Genomic DNA, 22,495 nt, shown 5'->3' with positions numbered 1-22,495 from the left:
ATAACCATTATAAGTGAGAGCTCATACTTTGGAAGAACACAAAAAAAGAATGCTAAATTTATATTGTTCTGTAAATTTTGGAAAGCATTGCTTGAAGATGATTTAGCACTGTCTGCAAATAACAAATTATAATTTAAAGATTACATAATGAATTTCATTTTCCCTTAGCCATTAATGGACGTATAACATGGCTTGGTAATAATTACAGTGCACCGATACTATCCAATGGCATAGCAACGACTATCAGCAATAGAGCTGCTGATTGTGACTCCCACCTGATGGAAGCTTAGTCTCTGAACAACTGTTCCTTTCTGAGGGTCCTCTCTCACAGCCAGTGAGCCTTTAGGTTCAAGCAGGTCATGAATCTGTTCATTGTATACCTGATAATATGGGGGGAAAAAAAATCATTTATACCAAGGTTTAAGAGCTAAAAAGGAGGAAAAGTACAAAGTAGCACTAAAATCCATGCTCTCAAAACTTTCAAACAGTTTAAAAATAACCAGATTTATTTGTGATAATTGTTACTACCAAAAATATCAATTGTTATATAAAAATCAGAATTGTTATTAAAATAACAAATAACTGTTATTATTTCATTATATAAACCTATCACCAGAGAAAACTCCTCTACCCTGTTATTCCAAGAATTGGGGAATCTTCTATATTGAATAGGTTTGAGGTAAGAAAGAGAAATATTTGAAGTGAATCTGTGTATTTCACACAGAGGCTGGTGTATTTAACAAGCTGCTAGCAAAATAAAATGGTAGAGTAGGGAACAATTATGATTCAAATACATCTGCACAGATACTCAGATAGGAAAGTTTTGGATAGATACTGTCAAAATTCGGGCAAATGGTAGGTCAATAGCAGGTAAACAACTTCGGTAGACAACTTGGTTGACATTAATGGATTTGGCTGAAGAGCCTGTTTCTGTGTTGTATCCCTCTATAGCAGTATGTGCGATGGATTCAAACCACTAAGGTAAAAGGCAACTGACAGGCTAAGGCTTTGAGTTGCTGCTAAACTACATCCCAGGTGTTCATGGGAAGATTAATACACACAAATGCACGAGAGCAGTAATTGCTCTGTGGAATAATTAAAATAAACAGTTAAGAAATAAAGACGAGGAAATCTGCAGATGCTGGAAATTCAAACAACAACACACACAAAATGCTGGTGGAAAACAGCAGGCCAGGCAGCATCTATAGAAGCACTGTTGACGTTTCGGGCTGAGATGCTACCTGGCCTGCTGTGTTCCACCAGCATTTTGTGTGTGTTGTGAGTTAAGAGATAAACCTTATTTGCTGTTCTGATTACTGCATTAGAAACTTGTCAATAAGTACTTTGCCAAGAGTGCACACGAACATGAAAACAAATGGGACTGCAGATGCAGGAATCTGGAGCAAAAACAGAATACTGGAAGAACTCAGTGAACAAAATTCATTTGCTGACATTTTGTGTGGCCCCCCCCCCCACCTCTCCCCCAGGACTGAGAAAGAAGGGGATGGAGAAGGAAAAAGAGGGGATGAGACAGAAGTGGTACGTTGAACTAGATGAGGTCAGGAGGCAGACAGGATGTGGAGGAAAGGTGGGAAGGGAATTAGAGGACTAGGGAATTATTAAGAGAATGATCTCCATGGAACACAAAGCTAGGGAGAAGGGAAGATGTGACCAATGGTAAAATCACGTTGGAGTTGGAGGGCAGGAAGTAAGGATGCAGTACCTGTAGAACAAAAGTTCAAAGAGAGGAAAATATAAGTATAGTTAAATATGATGAGCAGTGTCAATTACAATTAAAGATCAATGTATTCCATTCAACATGGATGAAGTTACTTTAGAAGTCTGAGATAGAATTGGTACAAGGATATGGTGGATATATAAATCCACTATGTGCCGATTATGAGAAGATGTGAGCACTGTTTCCTTCCCTCACAAAAGTCACTGCAGACCTTTGCTCCATCCACAAAAGCAGGATTTCCCAATGGCCAACTATTTTAATTCTAATTGCCATTCCCATTCGAACAAGTTGGTCCATGGCCTTCTTAACTGCCACAATGAGGCCACTCTCAGGTTGGAGGAGCAACAGCTGATATACTGTCTGGATAGCCTCCAACCCGATGACATGAACATTGATTGCTCCAACCTTTGGTAATTCCCCCCCCCCCCCAATCTTCAATTCCCCTGTTTGGTGCCCGTTACCTTTTCTTTTCCCCACATCTGTCTATTATGGTGCTCCTCTTCCTTCCCTTTCTCCTATGGTCTACTCTACTCTTCTATTAGATTCCTCCTTCTCCAGCCTTTTGCATTATCTCCCTATTGCCTCCCACCTCCTTGCTTCATATCCACCTGGCTTCATCTATCACATTCTAGCTTGTACTCCTTCCCAATGTTCCCTCTAAGGTGCGCAAGCACAAAAGAATTTAAACTGCGCACAGAAGATTGTCACCCTCTACCTCATTGGCATGTTAAGTATATTTCATGATCGCAAACAATCACATCTCCTTTTCCAGTTTCTGTTACGGGCAGTGTTGATAAAGTGGAGTTTGTTATGATTTGTTCACAGCTTTTAGAACTGGCTTATTTATACTGTTTTTATTTAAGAAATTATTGATTCACTATGCTGAATTCCAAAGAGGCAAAAGGCGTGAAGCACCAAAGAATTGTTAGTTCATTTAAAGTGGAATGGCTTATTATCCTTAGAATAAGCTGCAGGTTTACTTCCACTTAAAAATTCAGTGCACACATGTTGTTGTCAATCACTGTGCAAAAAATTGCACCACACCTGATTTCCACACACGCTGTTCATTACAAGTTAGAGGGAACATTGCTCCTTCCCCTTCCCCACCTTCCTATTCTGGCTTCCTCCCCCTTCCTTCCCAGTTCCAATGAAGTGTCTTGGCCCGAAACATTGACTATTCTTTTCCAAAGATGCAGCCTGATCTGCTAAATCGCTGCAGCTTTTTGTGTGTGTTGTTCTGAATTTCCAACATCTGCAGAATCTCTTGTATTTAAGATTGGATGACATCTTTGCAGGAAACCTCCGTTCAATCCATAGGAGGAATGAGGAGCTTTTGGTTGCCTCATTTTTCAGTCTGATGCCTTACTTCCATTCTAACCACTCTGACATTAGCCAGCATCTCCTCCAGACAGATCCTTTGTGATTTACAAGCCTTCATCAACCTTTCTTAGAAGGCACCATCATCATTCACCTTGTGTCTACCCTATTCCCTTTGGTTCTCTTCACTTCTCCCCTCTCAATCTGAGCCGTTTCAATTCCACATTTTTCTAACAGAAGGAGTTAACTCTTTAACTGTTATCTCCCCACAGGGCTGTGAAACCAGAGCATTAACACCAATTGCATTTTGCAGCATTAGTAGCTCCTTTTTGCTTTATGCTTTCTTTGCAAGGTTGGTAAGAACATCATGCACATTTCATGCAGCAGAATACCTGGCACTACTAGTGTTTTGGGGTCAGCTGCTCAAGGTATACTCTACAGCACATTATGCTTACGCAGTGGTGCCCATTTATATAAAGCAGGTAAGAGGGCTATTTTGGAGGAACTCAGCAGGCTAGGAAGCACTTATGGAAAAGAGTAAACAGTTCATGTTTCAGGCCAAGAGCATTCATTGGCCCAAAACGTTAACTGGTTACTCTTTTCCATATCTGCCTTGCTGAGTTCCCCCAGCATTTGTTATGTGTTGCTTTCGATTTTCAGCATCTGCAGATTTTGTTGTGTGAATGAGGACTATTTTTCTCCTTTAGGAGATATATGAGTACAGACTTGGAATACTTTATAAGCAGTGATCTAAATAAGGGTTCACAAGAAAAAAGAACAAACCTTCAGTCATCATCTGAACTGCTGGAAAAAAACTGCTGCCCATTACTTCCAGATATCCTTCTTGTTAGAAAAATTTTGAATGAAAAAGATTAATTCATTCTATTGTGTTCATGTGTTTGATAAAGGCTGCAATCAGAGCCAACAGCTACAGTCTGTGTGCTCAGAATTGTTAACGTTTCAATTTGAATGTTGCCATGCAACAACAGTGATGTAATCACTGTTGGAGTCCATGAAGTAAGCTGCACTCAAACTGTGGTTCTTCACAGTAATGGGTTCCTACTCTCGGAGATCGCCGAGCAGCCTACATCTCTAGGTGTGGCCTGGAAGATGCGCCCCTTTCAGAGCAGCATTGCAGCCCTGTTTCTTGTCAGTCTTAGCTATAGTCTGCATGGTCGGTGGTGGGTGGGGGGGAGCTGAATGCTTTCTGCTGGGGGAGGGGGGAGAGTTGATGATTTGCTGCTGCTTGTGCATGGGGGGGGGCTATGTTTTTCTGTCATTCATTCTTTGGGGTTTTTCTTCTGTTTCGTGGATGTCTGTGAAGAATAAGAATTCAGGTTGCATACCATATACATTCTTTGATATTAAGTAGATCTATTATACCATTGAATTCATAGTATTTAGATGAGGTATAGAGGGTGACACGAGCAAATCTGCCTCTTAAAATCCAGGGCCCACAGGTCTAGGTAGAGCTCAGGATCCAGATTGGACATGGAAGTCCAGCTAAGTCCCAAGTCCAGAATATTTACACTGCACTGGCTGAAACTCCAAGTATTACAAGCTGAAAATCTCCCTGCTGAATCTGTACCATTGTTATAGAAACATCTGAAGCAAAACTAGCTGATTTGCTTGGAATTTTGATAAAAGAGGAAGCAATCTAATGTTAAACAAGATTGAATAAAACTATGCTACTATACTTAGAATGAACTTTTCAAAACCATCTGCTTTTAACTTGCCTCCAAATATGAGACGGCAACTTCACAAATTTTCTCATCTTTCATTTGTTCAATTCTTTCATAGAGTTCCAGCATTGTGAGATACATCACTCCAGGCTGATCCTCACTGCCCAGCATGGTATGGGTCTTCCCAGACCCTGTAGCACCATAAGCAAAGACTGAAAGAGAACACAGAGAATATAAGAAACTGTTTAATGACAATTGCACAGTGGAAAGCCACTACTCCTCGGTGTCAAAGGTTTTGTGTAAGAATTCAGGAGGAAGATAATTGTGATGAATATTAAATTATGATTCCTCAGATGAATTTCACCTTTACATATTTATAAAACATAGAAAATAAAAGAACAGCCCAGAAACAGGCCATTTGGCCCACCATGTCTATGTCATCATGATGCTACATAAAATTAATCTCATCTGCCTGCACATGGTCCATATCTGTCTATTCCCTGCCCTTCACATTTCTGTGTAAATACATCTTGGATATTGCTGTTGTATCTGTCTACATCATCTCCCACGGCAGTGCATTCCACACACTCACTACTTTGTGTAAAAACTTGCATTATAAATCTCTAAACTCTTCCTCTATACTCAATGCTCTGACTGATAAAGGCCAGCGTACTGAATGCTTTCTTCATCCCAGACACCTACTTTAACATCAATTGCAGACCAACTAACCATGCCTTGTAGGTTCTCATTCAACTTGTTAAACAAACAACTAGGTCCCAGCACTGATACCTGAGGCACACCACTGCATAGGTTTCCAGCTGAGTTAGATATTAAGTTAGATAGAAAATTAGATATGGCCCTTGTGGCTAAAGGGATCAGGGGGTATGGAGAGAAAGCAGGTACAGGGTTCCGAGTTGGATGATCAATCATGGTCATACTGAATGGCGGTGCAGGCTCGAAGGGCTAAATGGTCTACTCCTGCACCTATTTTCTATGTTTCTGAGAGATTAGAACCATTGTCCTATGCTTCCTACCATTAAACCAATTATGAATCCAGTTACTTAGCTCTTCTAGCATATCATATCATTGTCAAAGACCCACAGACAACTGTTCTACTATTATACATCCTCTTGGCTACCTCTACAAAATACTGCACTTGGAGTGCTGTGTGCAATTCTAGTCACCCCTTTACAGAAAGGATGTGGAGGCTTTTGAAAAGATGCAAGAGCGGTTCACCAGGATGTCTGGATTTGTCAGATATAATCTTCCACCACAATGCCATGCTGACTATTCCTAATCAGCCCTTGCCTATCAACATGCTGTAAATTCTACCTCTCAGATTCCCTTCCAGTAACTTGCACACCACTGATGTCAGACTCACCTGTAGTTCTCTGGTTTGTCTTTACTGTTTTTGACAATAGTCTCTCTCCAGTCTTCCAGGACTTCATATGTGGCTAAAGATGAAATAACTATCTCTCCAAAGACCTCCATAATTTCTTCCTTAGCTTTCCACAAAGTCCAATTGTGCCCTTGGTCAGCCCCTGAGGATTTATCCACCTAGACGTGCTTTAGACCGCCAGAAGTTTTGCCAGCCATCCCCACTTTGAATACATTTACATAGAACATTGCCAAACAAAAGCAGCAACCATCATCATCCAGGCCATGCCCTCTTCTCGATACTACCATCGGGCAGAAGGCACAGGAGTCTTGGGTCCCACACTACCAGGTTCAGAAACAGTTAATACTCTACAACCACCAGGCCCATGAACTGACGTGGATAACTTCATTCACAACTATGAACTGATTCTACAACCTCCAGGCTCACCTTCAAGGACTCTTCACAACTAATGTTCCCAGTATTATTTTTAATTGTGTGATAAGAGATTTGTTTCTATTTGATGTTTACTAAGCTTGCTTTCTAAATCGCAGCTGCCATTTTAAAGTTCAAAGTAAGCTTATTGTCAAAGTACATGTATGTCACCATATACAACTCTGAGATTTGTTTCCTTGCAGACATACTCAGCAAATCCAAGAATCAAAATAGAATCAATGAAAGACCACGCCTATCACATGGACAAGTAACCTTTGTGCAAAAGACAACAATCCACAAAATACAAAATTTTTAAAAAGAAATAATAATAAATAAGCAATAAATATCAAAAACATGAAATGAAGAGACTTGAAAGTGAATCCATACATTGTGGGAACAGTTCAGTGATGGGGCACAAAAAGCTGAGTGAAGTTGTTCCACTGGTTCAAGAAACGTCACAAAGAGTTCCAAGTAAACTTTCAATTATATTCTTTGCTTAATTTTTGGTCATAAATGGAAGTCTTTCTTCAGTGCTTAAAATTAAAATGGGTACTAGCTTGAAGTAAAAAAAAAATCACTCTTTATAGAACAGCTTTGCAAACAGGTTCTGTATTTTGAAGAAGTTCCATCTATAAAGAATCACTGCACCTGTTTTATTATTGCTCAGAAGTAGAGTATAAAACAATGGGTTGTTTCAAACAGACAAGTAGACTCAGAAGTTGCTTAGTTCAAGGTAGCTTGCAGAACCAGATGAATAATATCAGTAGCATATCAATAACTGCTGTGCTTAAAGCTGGGAAAGTTTTACATACTCAAAAGTTAGCTTTACTGCATTAATGATAGCCAGCAAATATCTATGTATCCAAAAATGCTTTTAGATCATTTGTGTTAAAAGGATATCCGAAGAAAAATACAGGCTTCTGAAGTCACTCGACTGTGAGAAAAGGTGTATAAATGTAGTGAGCAGTTCAGCTTATGAGGAATGGGGTAAGGAACACCAAGAAACATGGAAAAACTAAATTCCATTCCTCCAGCTTCAGTTTCTGTGATGGACAATTTGTTTGTCTATATCATGGTTTGTCTTTTTAGTTTATAGGAATTGTACCTGTGTTTTGGAAATCCTTAATCTTTTAAGTTTGAGAAATGCTTGTGTTTTGAAAATGGCTTTTGATATAGAAATGGTTTATAATTGGGAAATGTTTGAAGATAGAAATTTCTGTGAGTGTTAAATGTGTTTTAAGAGTGGTGTGTGGATTTAAATGTGTATCACTGTAAATAAACTGTATTTTAAACTACTTTGCTAGCTAGAAGTACCTTCTCCTTGGTAGGGAATAGTAGGTATTGGCAGCACAACTCACTATGGAGAACAGACAGGGAAGTAAACTGGTTTATGCAGATTGGGTAGTTACAGTATAATCTTCCTGTCATGAGAGTACTCGTGGCTATTTATATCCGACAGGGCTTAAAGTCTTCATTTGTGTTTTTTTCTGTAATTTATTTTTTATTGAAGTTCATCATCAAACAAACATTTCCATAAGATGTATTTCAGATATTGTACATATATATCATATAGTCATATATGCCACAAATCTCCACATAATATTTATCTGAGGTATACACTTATAGAAAAGAGAGGAAAGAAAGAACAAGCAAAAGGAGAAAACTATGTACAAGTAGGGAGTGATCTTTTTATTACAACATATTCATTACTTCGTGAGGATAAAATCAGGCCTATGAGGTGTTATGTAGTTAAACCATTTTTCCCAGTATGAATCAAATTATTCCATCTTATAATTAACAGATGCTGTTATCTTCTCCATTTTGTAAATGTCTATTGTAATTTCCATCCATGCATTTAAAGTTGGACTCTTCTGTGATAACCATTTCCAAGTAAGAGTCTTTTTACCAGCCACCAGCAGTATATTCATTAAGTATTTATCTCTTTTCAACCATTCTTAAGGTATATACCCAAGATATATGGTCTTACTTTCTAAGGGTATTTCACATTTAAAGATGTCTTGTAGTGCATTGTGTATCCCACTCCAATAGCCTTTGATAAAGGGGCATTCCCAGAAAATATGACACTGGTTTGCAATTTGATTTCCACAATTTCTCCAGCAAACAGGGAGGTTGCTATCATAATGGGATTTCTGACAGGGAGTAATAAAATATCTTATAAGCTTTTCCATCTGGACTCCCTCCATTTCTGTTAACTGGTACACTTCCATTGATACCTCCATATTATTGTCTTTGTTTGAGTTTAAAACTTCATGGTCAGCAAACTGAACACCATCACAACTGCATCGTTTGTCTTCCTTTGTACATTAGTTGTTAGTCAGTCTTTGTCCGTTTATCTATAGTTTTTTTTCCATAAAATTTCATATTTCTTTTCATCTGTAAAATGATTTTCTAGGAAAATGAATTGCAAGGTATAATTTGGTAATTTGTAATATTTATGATAATAAATTTACTTTGAAATTACTCTGTGGTTCAAGACATCACAATCTGCTTGCCTTAATTCTTTAACACCCACGAACTTTGACACACTAAAATTAATGAGAAGCGTTCATTAAAAATTTTGCTGTCTCCTGTGGCTCCCCACCTAAACAGCCATGATCTCTGCCTAGCTATCCTTTTTATCCAAGTCATTGATATGTATTACAAAGAACTGAGTCCCAGCACTAATCCTTGCTGAGCACCACTCGTCATACATAGATTACCTGTCAGGAAAACTTTCCTCTGCCGCAACCCTCTGTCTTCTATTACCAAGCTAACTTACCAACCGTGGATCCCACCAATCTTCCGCTACTTTGCCCACAGCCAAAGAGGATACAAGATCTTTTCCAAGGACACAGCAACCTCCTACCTTGTTTCCTCATTATCCAAGGATAGATTTCAACGGAAATCTGCAGATGCTGGAAATTCAAGTAACACACACAAAATGCTGGTGGAACACAGCAGGCCAGGCAGCATCTATAGGGAGAAACACTGTTGATGTTTCGGCCTGAGACCCGTCGTCAGGACCTCATCTTCTTTCTCTGATTCCTTGCATAAGTTCTCTGCTTTGGCCTTGAGTGGACCTATGCTTTCTCTCATCTTCTTGATCCTAATATATGTATAAATTACCTTGGGAAGCTCGTAAATACTACTTAATCGAGTCATAAAGTCACAGATCACCAGACCTCAAAAAGGCCCTTTGGCCCATCTAGTCCACGCAGAACCATTTATCTACCATCACATCAACCTGCACCCTTACCAATGCCCTTCATAGCCCTCCCATCCACGTACCTATTCAAATTTCTCTTAAGTGTTGAAATTGACCCCACACCCACCACTTGCACTGACAACTCACTCCACGCACTCACCACTCTCTGAGCAAAGTTGTTCCCTCTCATATTCTCCTTAATCATTTCACCTTTCACCCTTAACCTAGGATCTCTGGTTGTAGTCTCACCCAACCTCAGCAGAAAAAGCCTGCTTGCATTTACCCTATCTATACCACACATAATTTTGTATATCTCAATCAAATCTCAGTTCAATCTTATATGTTCTAAGGAATAAAGTACTAACCTAGTCAACCTTTCTCTATAATTCCCTTGTAAATTTTCTCTGCACTCTTTCAATCCTATTTACATCTTTCCAGTAGGTAGGTGGCCAGAACTGCACACAATATTCCAAACTAGGCCTCACCAACATCTTATACAATTTCAACATAATATACCAACTCCTATTCTCAAGATATGGATTTTTGAAGACCAATATGTCAAGTGTTCTTTACAACCCTATCTACCCGTGATACCAAGGAATTATATATCTCTATTCCCAGATCCATCTGTTCTATCACATTCCTCCGTGCCTTACCGCATGTAAGACCTACCATAGTTGGTCCTCCCAACATACAAAACCTCCAATTTGTCTGCATTAAATTCCATCTAGCATCTTCAGCCCATTTTTCTATCAGGTCTAGATCCCACTGCAAGCTATGAAAGTCTTCCTCACTCTCCAGTACAACCCCAATCTTGGTGTCATCCACAAATTTGCTGTTCATTTTACCAAATTATGAACCAAATGTTGATATACCGTAAATTCCGGACTATAAGCCGCTACTTCTTTCCCACGCTTTGAACACTGCGGCAACCCTGCGGCCTATACTACGGTGCGGCTAATGCATGTTTTTTTTTCATGCCGCCAAAAACATTTTGCCTCGTAACAGTAGACCAATAAAATTGATGAGTAGTTCACAGAGGTCCAATGAAATAGTACAATAAATCAAGCGCACTTTCACAATTAAATTATTGTAAATCAGTCATTTGTACTCACCCTCATCAACATGGAAAACACTCGAAGAAAAGCATATGATGTAGCTTTTAAATTAAAGGCGATCAATCTGGCAGTTGAAGAAGGAAATCGAGCTGCTGCACATAATCTTGGCATAAATGAATCGATGTTGAGACGGTGGAGATGCCAGCGTGAAGAACTGGGTCAATGCAAAAAGACGACAAAACTTTCAGAGGTAATCATAGCAGATGGCCCGAACTTGAAAACTTTCTTGAAGACTGGGTTAACACCCAGAGAGCAGGCGGCCGCGGTGTTTCCACCGTGCAGATCAGACTGAAGGCCAAAGCAATCGCCACCAAAATGAAAATCGAAGATTTTAGAGGTGGGCCATCGTGGTGTTTCAGATTTATGAGACGACAAGGCCTGTCCGTCAGGGTATGCACGACTCTGTGTCAGCAGCTCCCTCCCGACCACGAGGAAAAGCTTGCTAACTTCCACACATTCATTCAAACAAAGATAGCGGAGAATTCCATCGGGCCAGATGATATCATAAATATGGATGAAGTACCTTTGATGTTTGACCTGCCTCTCACTTGGACTGTTAATAAAAAAGGTGACTCGTCCATCACACTGAAAACAAGTGGCCATGAGAGAACACATTTTACTTGTGTTCTGAGCTGCACAGCATCCGGACTAAAGCTTCCACCGATGGTGATTTTTAAGCGGCTGACAATGAAAGTTCAATGAAAGCTGCCATCAAGAGTACAAACTCAATTCCAGCTGTGATTCCTGGGGGCACCACGAAGTATTTGCAGCCACTGGACATCAGCGTGAACCGGGCATTTAAAGTGGCGCTGCACGTTGAGTGGGAGGCTTGGATGACGAGCGGCAAGAAATCCTTTACCAAAACAGGACGCATGCGAAGAGCATCTTTAACTCAAGTCTGCCAGTGGATCCTAAATGCGTGGAGCCGTGTCACAACATCCACCATCACCAACGGGTTTCGAAAGGCTGGACTGCTGCGTGATGAAGAGGACCGCGTGCGCTCAAGTGAGAGCGACAACGAAGAGACTGAAGTGAGTGACGAGATCCTGAGGTTATTCAATTCGGACACTGAAGAAGAGAACTTTGATGGTTTTAGTGCGCAGGAGGAAGATGAAGGCGATCAATAACTTTTCCTGGTGGGCTGCAGTATATATATATATTTTTTTACCAGTCGTTAGGAGATATTGGAATGTTGTTCGTGCACAGTTCAGTAAAAAAGTATACGCAACGTAATTTGTGTGTTACCGATACGTATGTATATTTAAAAGTAGCTGTGTTACAGGCAGTTCGAAAAAAAAGCATTTGCAATATATATTTGTTTATGTTACCATATGGATTTAATTAAAAGTTAAAAAATCCTCACGTGTAATATCTTTCTGTGTAAATATCTCATATTACAACGTGGGACACCTGCGGCTTAAAATCCAGTGCGGCCTGTACAAGTACAAAATTGATTTTCTTTCTAAAATTAGAGCATGCGGCTTTTAATCAGGTGCGCTCTGTAGTCCGGAATCTACGGTAGTAGATGACAAACAACAGACCCAGCACCTATTCCTGTGGCACACCATTAGTCACAGACCTCCAGTCAGAGAGGCAATCATCTACTGCTGCTACCACAACCGCATTTTGAAATGTCTAACAGCTGAGCCTTCTTGACCAACCTCCCATGTGGGATCTTGTCAAAGGCGTTGCTACAGTTCATGTAGACAATATCCACTGCCTTGCCTTCATCAATTTTCCTTGTAACTTCCTTGAAAACTGTATAAGATTGGTTGGACATGACATACCATGCACAATGCTATGTTCACTATCCCTAATCTATCCAGATATGCTGTCCCTTAGAATACCATATAACACCTTCCAATATCTTTCTCACTACTGATGTCAGACTCAGCAGCTTATAATTTTCTGGTTTATTCTCAGCCTTTTTAAACAGAATAGTGTTAGCTATCCTCCCATGCTCTGGCTCCTCACCCTTGGCTAAGGATGTTCTAAATATCTCTGCTGTGGCTGCTGCAGTTTCTGCACTTGCCTCCCACGGGGTCCAAGGAACACATTGTCAGGCCCTGCTGATTTATCAGACTAATTTGCCTCGAGATAGCAAACACCTCCACCTCTGTAATCTGTGCAGGGTTCATTACTTCACACCTATAGACTGTATCCGTCGCCCAAGGGAATACAAATTTAAGACAACCCATTTCTTTTGGTTCTACGCAAAGATTACTGTTCTGATCTCCCAGAGGACCAATTTTGCCCCTTGTTATCCTTTTGTACTCAGCATATCTGTAGAATCCTCAATCACCTTGTCTGCTAAGGCAACCACATGCTTTCTTTTAGCCTACTGACTTATTTTGTAAGTGTTCTCTTGCATTTCTTATATTTCATGAGCACCTCATTTATTCCTGCCTACCTATACCTGCTATGCACCTCCTCCCTTTTCTTAACCATGGCCTCAATAGCTCTTGAAAAACATGTTTCTATAAACCTCTTGTCCTTGCCTTTTATTCTGAGAGGAATAAAAAAAACTCTATACTTCTCAAACTTTTGAAGACTTCCCACTTAGCAAGTACATCTTTGCCAAGAAACAACCTGCCCCAATCCACACTTGCCAAACCACAAACAAAGAATATCCGCAGATGCAACATACACACAAAATGCTGGAGAACTCAGCAGGTCAGGCAGCATCCACGGAAAAGAGTAAACAGTCGACATTTTGGGCTGAGACCCTTCATCAGAACACTCTTGCATTTCTCCATGTTTTCTGTGCATCATCACACTTGTCAAACTCTTTCTGATACCATCAAAAGTGGCCTTTCTCCAATTTAGAATCTCAGCCCGAGGACCATACCCAACCTTTTCCAGAATTACCTCGAAACCAATGGCATTATGATCACTAGATCCTCTACACAAACTTCTATCAACTGCCCTGTCCCATTTCCTAACAGATCTAGTAACTTTCCTGAACATTTTTGACAAACTTTCCCAGCCAGGGAAAGTTTATAGTATGGGAGTCCCAGTCAATATGTGGAAAGTTAAAATCACCTATCACGACCTTATGTTTCTTTTAATAGTTTGTGATCTCTCTACAGTGTTGCTCCTCTAAATCCCACAGACTGTTGGGGTTCTTATTCCTCAGTTCTACCCATAAAGCCTGAGTGAGTACTGCCGTGATATTTTCCCTGACTAGTAATGCCACTATGCCACTATTAATCTCTCCCGCTCTATCATGTCTAAAACAACAGAACGCCGCAACACTGAGCTTCCAGTCCTGTCCCCTGCAACAAAGCCATGCTATTTGGAATTACTACTCAGGGGAAATATCATTGCTACAATGTCATAATTCCGCGAGGTGATCCATGCCCTAAGCTCATCCACCTTTCCTACATACCCCTTGCATTGAAATTTACACAGCTCAGAACATTTGTCCCACCATGTTGAACCTTTTGATTCCTGACTTTGTATGTAGGCTTAACAAGATCTTTCTCCACAATCACTCTGATATCTGTCTGGTGCTCTGGTTCCCATCCCCTTGCAACTCCAGTTTAAACCTCCTTGGTGAGTTCTTTCACGGAACTTTGTTGACGAGCTTTTTTTCTGGTATGCTCATCGTACTGCATGTCTTGGGCATCTGAAACCTGGCAGAGCCCATCCCTCTCCAGGTTTTTGTTGGGAGAGGGATGGGCTTTCTAAACTTTCTAATTTCTGCCAGAACTGCTGGTACTTACCTACTGTAGATAGGTATATTAGAAAGTGGCTTGCTGACCTTACAACCACCACTTATTGATGAAGCTAGTCTCTCTGCCTCGAATTTAGAATCAGTTGAAAGCTTCCATGGTTGCAGTGCTGAATGATAGAAAGAACTGGGCCTGGGAAGGAACTGAGTCCTTTGCTCAGTCTGGATCTTGGGATGAAAGCAGTGTAGAATTTTTTTGGGGCAATTTATTGCTGAATATCATGGAATGAGATATTCTTAAAATTATAAACCTAAACCTAGCTGTGCTATATTTGCTACCCAATTTTGTAAAACTATTCTAAATTTAAATATTTAAGGTGGAAATTGATAGGTTCTTGCTTTGTAAGGGCATCAAAGGTTATGGGGAGAAGGCAGGAAGGGACAGTAAATCTACCATGATGGAATGGCAGAGCAAACATGATGGGCTAAGTGGCCTAATTCTGCTCCTATATCTTCTACTCTTATATTTTAGATGATCAATTTCATTAATAATCTTCTACCATCGCTTCCTCAGTAATTCAGTCGCCTATCCATCTTCACATAATTAACTTTGCTGATCTCATTTGCTTTAATATACTTTTCTTTTAGGATTAATCAGAGATTACAGATTTCTCCTTTGATCACTGATCATTAGAGAAGCACAGCTTTGTAAAAAGCAAATGCTGCTCTAGAGAAGTAATCTTCAAGCTGCTAATTAAATATCAACAATCAGCTATCAGCTGATTCAGTGGACTCAGTGTGCAATGAGACAAATGTGAAATTGTAAACCTGAATTACAATGCCTGGATTACAGAATTACTGCCGAGTACATCAAAACTGTTCTCTGGGAAGATATCATTATCCCTTCTTTAAGATTAACATGACCACTTATACCATTCCAAGATCAAAAACTATTTATGTAATATATTAACGTTGTTCAATCCTGTACACTATACATGAAGGGACTAACACACACAAAACACTGGAGGAGCTTAGCAATTCAGGCAGCAATTACGGAAGTAAATTCATGTATCGATGAAGAGTTTCAGTCCAAAATATTTACTGTTTATTTCCTTCCATAGATGCTGCCTGGCTTACTGAGATTTGCTTGGTTTTAAGGTCTGAAACTCTTCTTGTTTACACTTTTTACTCCAATTATCTTTATTCTTTCTCCCCTAGTGTTGGTCCTCAGTACACTTCTTGCTGGCTTCTTGCATGCACTTGATTCCGCAAGGTATTGGTGACTGGCCCTTCCAGATTCAGCACTGTTTCTCCTCACAAATCAGAGGGAGGTTAAGAACTTTGAAATACAGCAAGGAGATTGAAGGAAAGCGGAACATTGCAGATGCATTCATCAAGCTAAATGCTGGGATTGTTCAACAGGCCTGGCAGTATTTGTAAATATCTTGAATAAAAAATTTGGCACTCTTTCAAAAGGATTTGTGTCCCACTGACCTGATGTGTAGTTGGGCTCCAGAATGGAGTTTGAATTTTCTGAAGAGCCACCACTTAAATAAATTTACACCTGAATATAGCTTCTTTATAAAGTTACTCTAGTCTATCTTAGGTGAATATTCTTGGAAAGGTCAGAGAAAGGCCTCACCCAACACTATACACAGCTCAAAAAAGGACACTATAGTTCATAAAACAGAAAATAATTAAGAAACAGAATCAGAATCAGGTTTAATATCACTGGCCTATGTCATGAAATTTTGTTGTATAAGTAAGTAATGCAAAAAGAGCAAAAATAAGTGTAGTCGTCCTACACGGGTTCATTGTCCATTCAGAAATCTGATGGCAGAGGAGAAGCTGTGGCCTCCTCGGTGGTAGTGATGAGAAGAGGGCATGTCCTGGGTGATGGGTCAAAAAGATAGGTCTGAGATTCTAAATAGGAAGAAGGCCAATTTTGACGGTATCAGAAAGGATCTGGCAAGTGTGGTTTGGGACAGGCTGTTTTCCATCAAAGGTGCACTTGGTAAGCAGAAGGTCTTCACAAGTGGAGTTGTGAGAGCACGAAGCTTCTATGTGCCTGTCAGAATAAAAGGTCAAGATATCAGGTGTATTGCAGGTGTAGGCAGGTAGGAACAAATGAGGTGCTTACGGAATATAAGAAATGCAAGAGAAATTTTAAGAAAGAAATCAGGATTAAAAGAAAGCATGAGATTGCTTTAGCAGACAAGGTGAAGGAGAATCCTAACGATATGTTAAGAGCAAAAGGATTACAAGGGACAAAATTACTCCTCTGGAAGACCAGAACGGTAATCCATGTGTAGAACCATGAAATGAGGGAGATCCTAAATACATTTTTTGCATCTATATTTACTCACAAGATGTTCAGAGTCTATAGAAGTGAGGCAAAGCGGCATCAACTGCACAGACTCTGTACAAATTACAGAGGAGGAGTGCTTGCTGTGTTGAGGCAAATTAGGGTAGATAAATCCCCAGGGCTTGATAAGGTGCTCCCTCAGACGCTGCAGGAGGCAAGTGCAGAAATTGCAGGGTCCCTAGCAGAGATATTTAAATCATCATTAGCGACAAATAAGAACCTAGAGAATTGGAACATAGCCAATGTTGTTCTGCTTTTTAAGAAAGGCTCTAAAAATAAACCAGGAAATTATAAGCTGGTGAGTCTGACATCTGTAGTGGGAAAGTTACTGTAAGGTATTCTTAGGGATCAGATATACAAGCATTTGGATAGAAATAGACTGATTAAGGATAGTCAACATAGCTTAATGTGTGGTAGGTTGTGTCTCTTGTAGAGCTTTTCGAAGAAGTTACCAGGAAAGCTGATGAATGCAAGGCTGTGGATTTAGTAAGGTTGGTTAAGAAGGTTCAGTCACTTGGGATTCAAGATGTGGTAGCAAATTAGATTAGACATTGGCTTTGTGGGAGAAGTCAGAGAGCAGCAGTAGATGGATGCTCTCTGACTGGAGGCCTGTGATAGTGGAGTACTGAAGGGATCGGTGTTGTTTGTCATCTGTATCAATAATCTGGATGATAATGTGGTCAACTGGATCAGCACATTTGCAGATGACACCAAGATTGGGGGATCAGCGAGCAAGATTATCAGGGCTTGCAGCCTTTTAGACCAGCTGGAAAATGAGCTGAAAAATGGCAGATGGAATTTAATGCAGACAAGTGTGAGGGTAGGGCTTACACAGTGAATGGCAGGACACTAAGGAGTTCAGTAGAACAAAGGGATCTGGCAATACAGGTCCATAATTCATTGAAGGTGGATAATCTCAGGTAGATAGGGTCATACATTGGCCTTCATAAATCAAAATATTAAGTACAGGAGATGGGGTAGTATGTTGAAATTGTATAAGACATTGCTGAGGCTTAATTTGGAGTATAGTGTGCAGTTTTGGTCACCTACCCACAGGAAAGATGTAAGTAAAGTTGAAAGTACAGAGAAAATTTACAAGGATGTTGCCAGGACTGGAGGACCTGCGTTAAATGGAAAGATCAAATAGGTTAGGACTTTATTCCTTGTAACATAGAAGATTGAGAAAATTTGATAGAGGTATACAAAATTATGAGTGGGGGGATAGATAGGTTAAATGTTAGCAGGATTTTTTCACTAAGGATAAAAGTGAAAAAATGAAAAAATTTAAGGGGAACATGAGGGGAAAACTCTTCACTCAGAGACTCATGAGAGTGCTGAATGAGCTGCCAATGCAAGTGGTGCATGTAATTTGATTTCAATGTTTAGAAGAAGTTTGGATTGGTACATGGATGGTAAAGGTATGGAAGGTTATAGTCCCAGTGCAGGTCGATGGTTTAAGTGGCTTGGCATGGATTACTTTTCTATGACTCTAAGACTCTATAGGGATCCTTAATGATGGATACTACCTTCTTGAGGTATCACCTTTTGAAAGTGTCCTTGATGCCGAGTAGGCTAATGCTCATGATGGAGTTAGCTTAGTTTACAACTCTCTGCAGCTTTTTCCAATCTTGTGCAGTGCATACCAGACGGTGATACGACCAGTTCAAATGCTCTCCACTGTAGAAATTTGAGAAACTCTTTTGTGACCAAATCTCCTCAAACTTCTAATGAAATGTATCTGCTGCCATGCCTTTTTTTGTAATTGCATCAATATGTTGGACAGAAGATGGATCTTCAGAGATGTTGACACGCAGGAACCAGAAGCTGCTTACCCTTTCCACTGATGATTTCTTTCTTTTTTTTTTAAATTTTTTTAAAAATTTATTGTTTTTTCAACTGATTAGACTTTATTATCACTTCCAGCAACAGACTGAAACGAGTTATCAAGTTGATCAAGAAAACTAAATTCACAAACAAGCGACAAATGATCAGAAGGGTAATGAAGTGATGGTAAACGATTAGGGCCGATCTGTTCCTCAGTGGGCAAATTGAGTAATCTATTCACAGCAAATGCATGATGGGAATACCAAATGTAATCCAGTGTAAGGCAGCTCTCACCAGAGGGTTGTATTTTCCACGTGGTGAAGGGAGGTTCTGATTGCCCATCTTCACTCAAGAGCTTATAGGCACTGTTCAGATTGAGTCTGGACTTTGTAAATTGTTTGTAAACTTCCTCAGTGGGTTCTGCATTGAAGTCTCCACACACAATAAGGGGAATACCAGCCCCCGTTATGTTTTCTAGTTTCTGAAGTAGGTCACAGCCTTGCAATGTATGAAACCGCTCCCAGCCACTGCAAGCTTTGAGGTGTGTAACTGCAACGCAAAACATTCTGCCAGTTTCTATACACTGGAGTGTCTGTATAATGGCTACTTGATTGGTCTGCAACATCTTGGCCACCAGTCTTAACTTGACAGTGTTAATCAATTCAAACCTCTCCCGAAGAAAAAACAAAGCGCATCCATCTGGTCCATTGTTATGCTCTACAGCCAAACAAGGAGAAAATGGTTTGGGAAAGAAGGTCGAATGATAGCCTAACCCACTGAGAACTGGCTGGAAGGTGTCAAAGTAATGATCTACTTCTTGCAGGCACAGGATATCTGGGCGGTAGGTCAGAATCTCCTCCAGGATAAGGTATTTACGCTCTGACCACTTCAAAGCTTCTCTTGGACATTTGATAAAGTTATCCTTCCATTCTCCAAGAGCTTGTGCTAGAATGTTCCACTGAAGGACCTTGATTGGACGACAGTCGCCAGCTTGACTACTTTCCTGAGGTGGAGAAAATCCTGCTTTAGTCTGGGTGGTCGGTTTTCAAGGACCCGCTGACATTCTTTGAGGATGTCATTTGGGTCTGTTGGATCAACTGGTTCCAAGTCGGTCTCTACCGCATACTCCTCCTGTGTCTGTGGAATTCCATTATCAGTTATAGTTGGAGCCAGAGTACTGTATAATCTGGTGGCACTGGTTCCCATTGAACACACAGCCGCTGCAGTGAAGGACACTCCAGTCCCTCCACCTCCTGTAGCTGCCGCCGCCGCCGCCTCGGGAACCACTCACCCCCAGCAGTCGGTTTTCCGCAGCGGAAGCCTGATACATTACCGCCACCACACCGAACCCGAGCTTCCCCCTGCTACACACGACACCCACTGCTGATTTCTTGACAAAGACTGCTGTGAGTTTCCCCAGACTTTCTTTTCCTGAAATCCACAATCAATTTCTTGGTCTTACAGATGTTGAGAGCCAGGTTGTTGACACCACTCCACTTGACGAGTTGATCTACTTTGCTCCAGTACGCCTCCTTTTCATCACCTTTAATTCTGCCAACAATAGTTGTGTCATCAGCAAATTTATAATGGTGTTTTAAGCTGAGCCTAGCCACACAGTCGTGGGTGTAGAGAGTAGAGCAGTGGGCCAATCATGCATCCTTAAGCTTCCGTCAATGTTGATTGTCAGCAAGGGAGAGATGTTATTTCTGACCTGCACTGACTGTGGTCTCCCAGTGAGAAGTCAAGGATCCAGTTGCAGAGGGGGGGTGCAGAGGACCAGGTTTTGGAGCTTGTTGATTAGAACTGCAGGTATGATTGTGTTGAACAGTACACAAAGATGATATTGTATGCTGAGAAGTGTAAACGGCACAAATCATACCTGCTTTTCCAGAAGCAACAGACTCAATGGAATTTTTGATTACTTGTTAATTTTACTCCTTTATGTTCCATGAGAGAATTAGAATCAGGTTTATTATCACTGACATCATTGTGAAATTAGTTGCTTTGCAGCAGCAGTAGTACAGTGCAAGACCTAAAATTACACAGTTTCAAAATAATAAATTCTATAAAAGAGGAATAATGCGATGTGAGCCATTCAGAAATCTGATGACTAAGGGGAAGAAGCTGTTCCTAAATCACCAAATGTGGGTCTTCTGTTTCCTGTACCTCCTCCTCCCCGTCACATTTCAATCTGCTCAAATGAGAGACAGATTATAGACCCCTTTGGAGAGAAGTATTCTTCAAATGGAGAAGAATTGCACCAGTAATTACCTGTGTCTTGTAGCTCCACAACTTGAAGTAAATCCTGCAGCTTTCACCACCAGATTGATACTTATTGTGAGTAATGTACAGCTGCTCTATCAAACTGTTAAAAAGTTATCACTCTGCTAGTAAGTCTTGAATTTATTAATGAGGAATAAACTTTAAACTTTTGATCAAAGATAACAAAACAGCAGAAACTCAAAATATTTGTGTGACTAGTTGCAATTTAACTGCTTAATCTATTTTCAGACAATAAGCTTTGCCATTGTAATGACACCTCAGGGCTGTAAACAAGAAGCATATTATGGAAAGGGTTAACATTAGTAGTAATCCAACATTCCAGCATTAATTGCAAACATATCTATATTGCTGATCAGTATTAGATTGTACTACAAAGATCATTACTAAACTGAAATAAGTTTGACCAAAATTAGTTATGTTTAAAGACAAGTGTGCACAAAATTTTCTAAGGGACTTTCACCTAGTGCTTCTTCATACTAATAACAATAGAGGGCAGAGAGAGAGAGACAAATGGCAGGGCAGAATGAAGGTAGGAGGGAGGAATCAGGGCATAATGGTTGGAGAGAGATTATAAATGTCAGGAAAAAATGGAAAGTAGAAAGACAACAATTTAGAATTCAAGAAATAGAAGCTATTATCAAAATGCAATAAAAATTCTGCAGTGAAACATGCTAAATCAATTTTATGAAGACCAAAAACAAGAGACTGTAGATGCAGGAGTACAGAACAAAAACAGAACACTGGAAGAACGCAGCAGATTTAACCGCATGCGTGGAGGTAAGAGGTGTAAGTTAATGGTTCAGTCACAACTATGCATCAGGACTGGAGGGGCATTCCAGTCCCTGTATAAAGAGTGCTGTATGAAGTGCTTATACAGTGCTGTAAGAAGATTGTCTGTATACAGCAGTATGTAGGGGGCTGGTAGATGATAAGTGAAACCAGGTGGGGAGGAGATGATAGGCAGATGGAATCAGGTGGTGGGGGAGAGGATAGAAGGCATGATCAAAGGGAGATAAAAACTAGGTAGACATGTGAATGTACGTGGGAGGAGAGCTCTTCTCAAGTGGGTTGAATACGCGACAAATATTTGTTTAGCAAGGATGCCACGACTGTGCGGAACATGTGGCATACTGAATCAGAATCAGACTTATTATCACTGACATATGATGTGGCATCTGTTGCTTTGCAACAGAAGTACTGTGCAAAGACACAGAATCCATAATATGAAAATAAATAAATACTGCAAAAAGAAATAATGAGGCAGTGTCAAGACTTGTTCAGAAATCTGATAAAGGGGAAGAAGCCATTCCTGAATCGCTCAGTGTCAGTCTTTAGGCTTCATACCTCTTCTCTGATGGTATTAGTGAGAAGAGGGCATGTATCAGATGGTGAAGGTCCTTACTGACAGATGCTGTTTTTCTGAGGTGCCGCCTCGTGAAGATATGCTCAGTGGTGGGGAGAATTGTGCCTGTGATGGAGC

The 22,495-nt window shown here is 40.3% G+C and overlaps 2 protein-coding genes across 2 annotated transcripts in view; both read right to left on the bottom strand.

The window, feature by feature from the left end:
* Window positions 1-22,495, bottom strand: part of LOC132383152 (kinesin-like protein KIF18A) — a 112,456-nt gene that overhangs the window by 81,545 nt on the left and 8,416 nt on the right. The window contains exons 3-4 of the mRNA XM_059954004.1: window positions 4,792-4,949; window positions 276-380 (exon numbers count right to left, since the gene is read on the bottom strand). Of these exons, the coding sequence (XP_059809987.1) occupies window positions 276-380; window positions 4,792-4,949 (263 nt within the window). The remainder of the gene's footprint in view (window positions 1-275; window positions 381-4,791; window positions 4,950-22,495) is intronic.
* LOC132382708 (nocturnin-like) lies at window positions 18,809-19,965 on the bottom strand. Its single transcript, XM_059953160.1, is given in 2 exon segments — window positions 18,809-19,735; window positions 19,738-19,965. Coding segments are annotated over 2 exon segments (1,128 nt in total). The 5' UTR covers window positions 19,939-19,965.

This window comes from Hypanus sabinus, chromosome 29, assembly GCF_030144855.1.
Source record: "Hypanus sabinus isolate sHypSab1 chromosome 29, sHypSab1.hap1, whole genome shotgun sequence".
NCBI lineage: Eukaryota > Metazoa > Chordata > Chondrichthyes > Myliobatiformes > Dasyatidae > Hypanus > Hypanus sabinus.
Note: the sequence above shows the minus strand (reverse complement) of the source record. Positions and strands in the feature narration are given on the sequence as shown.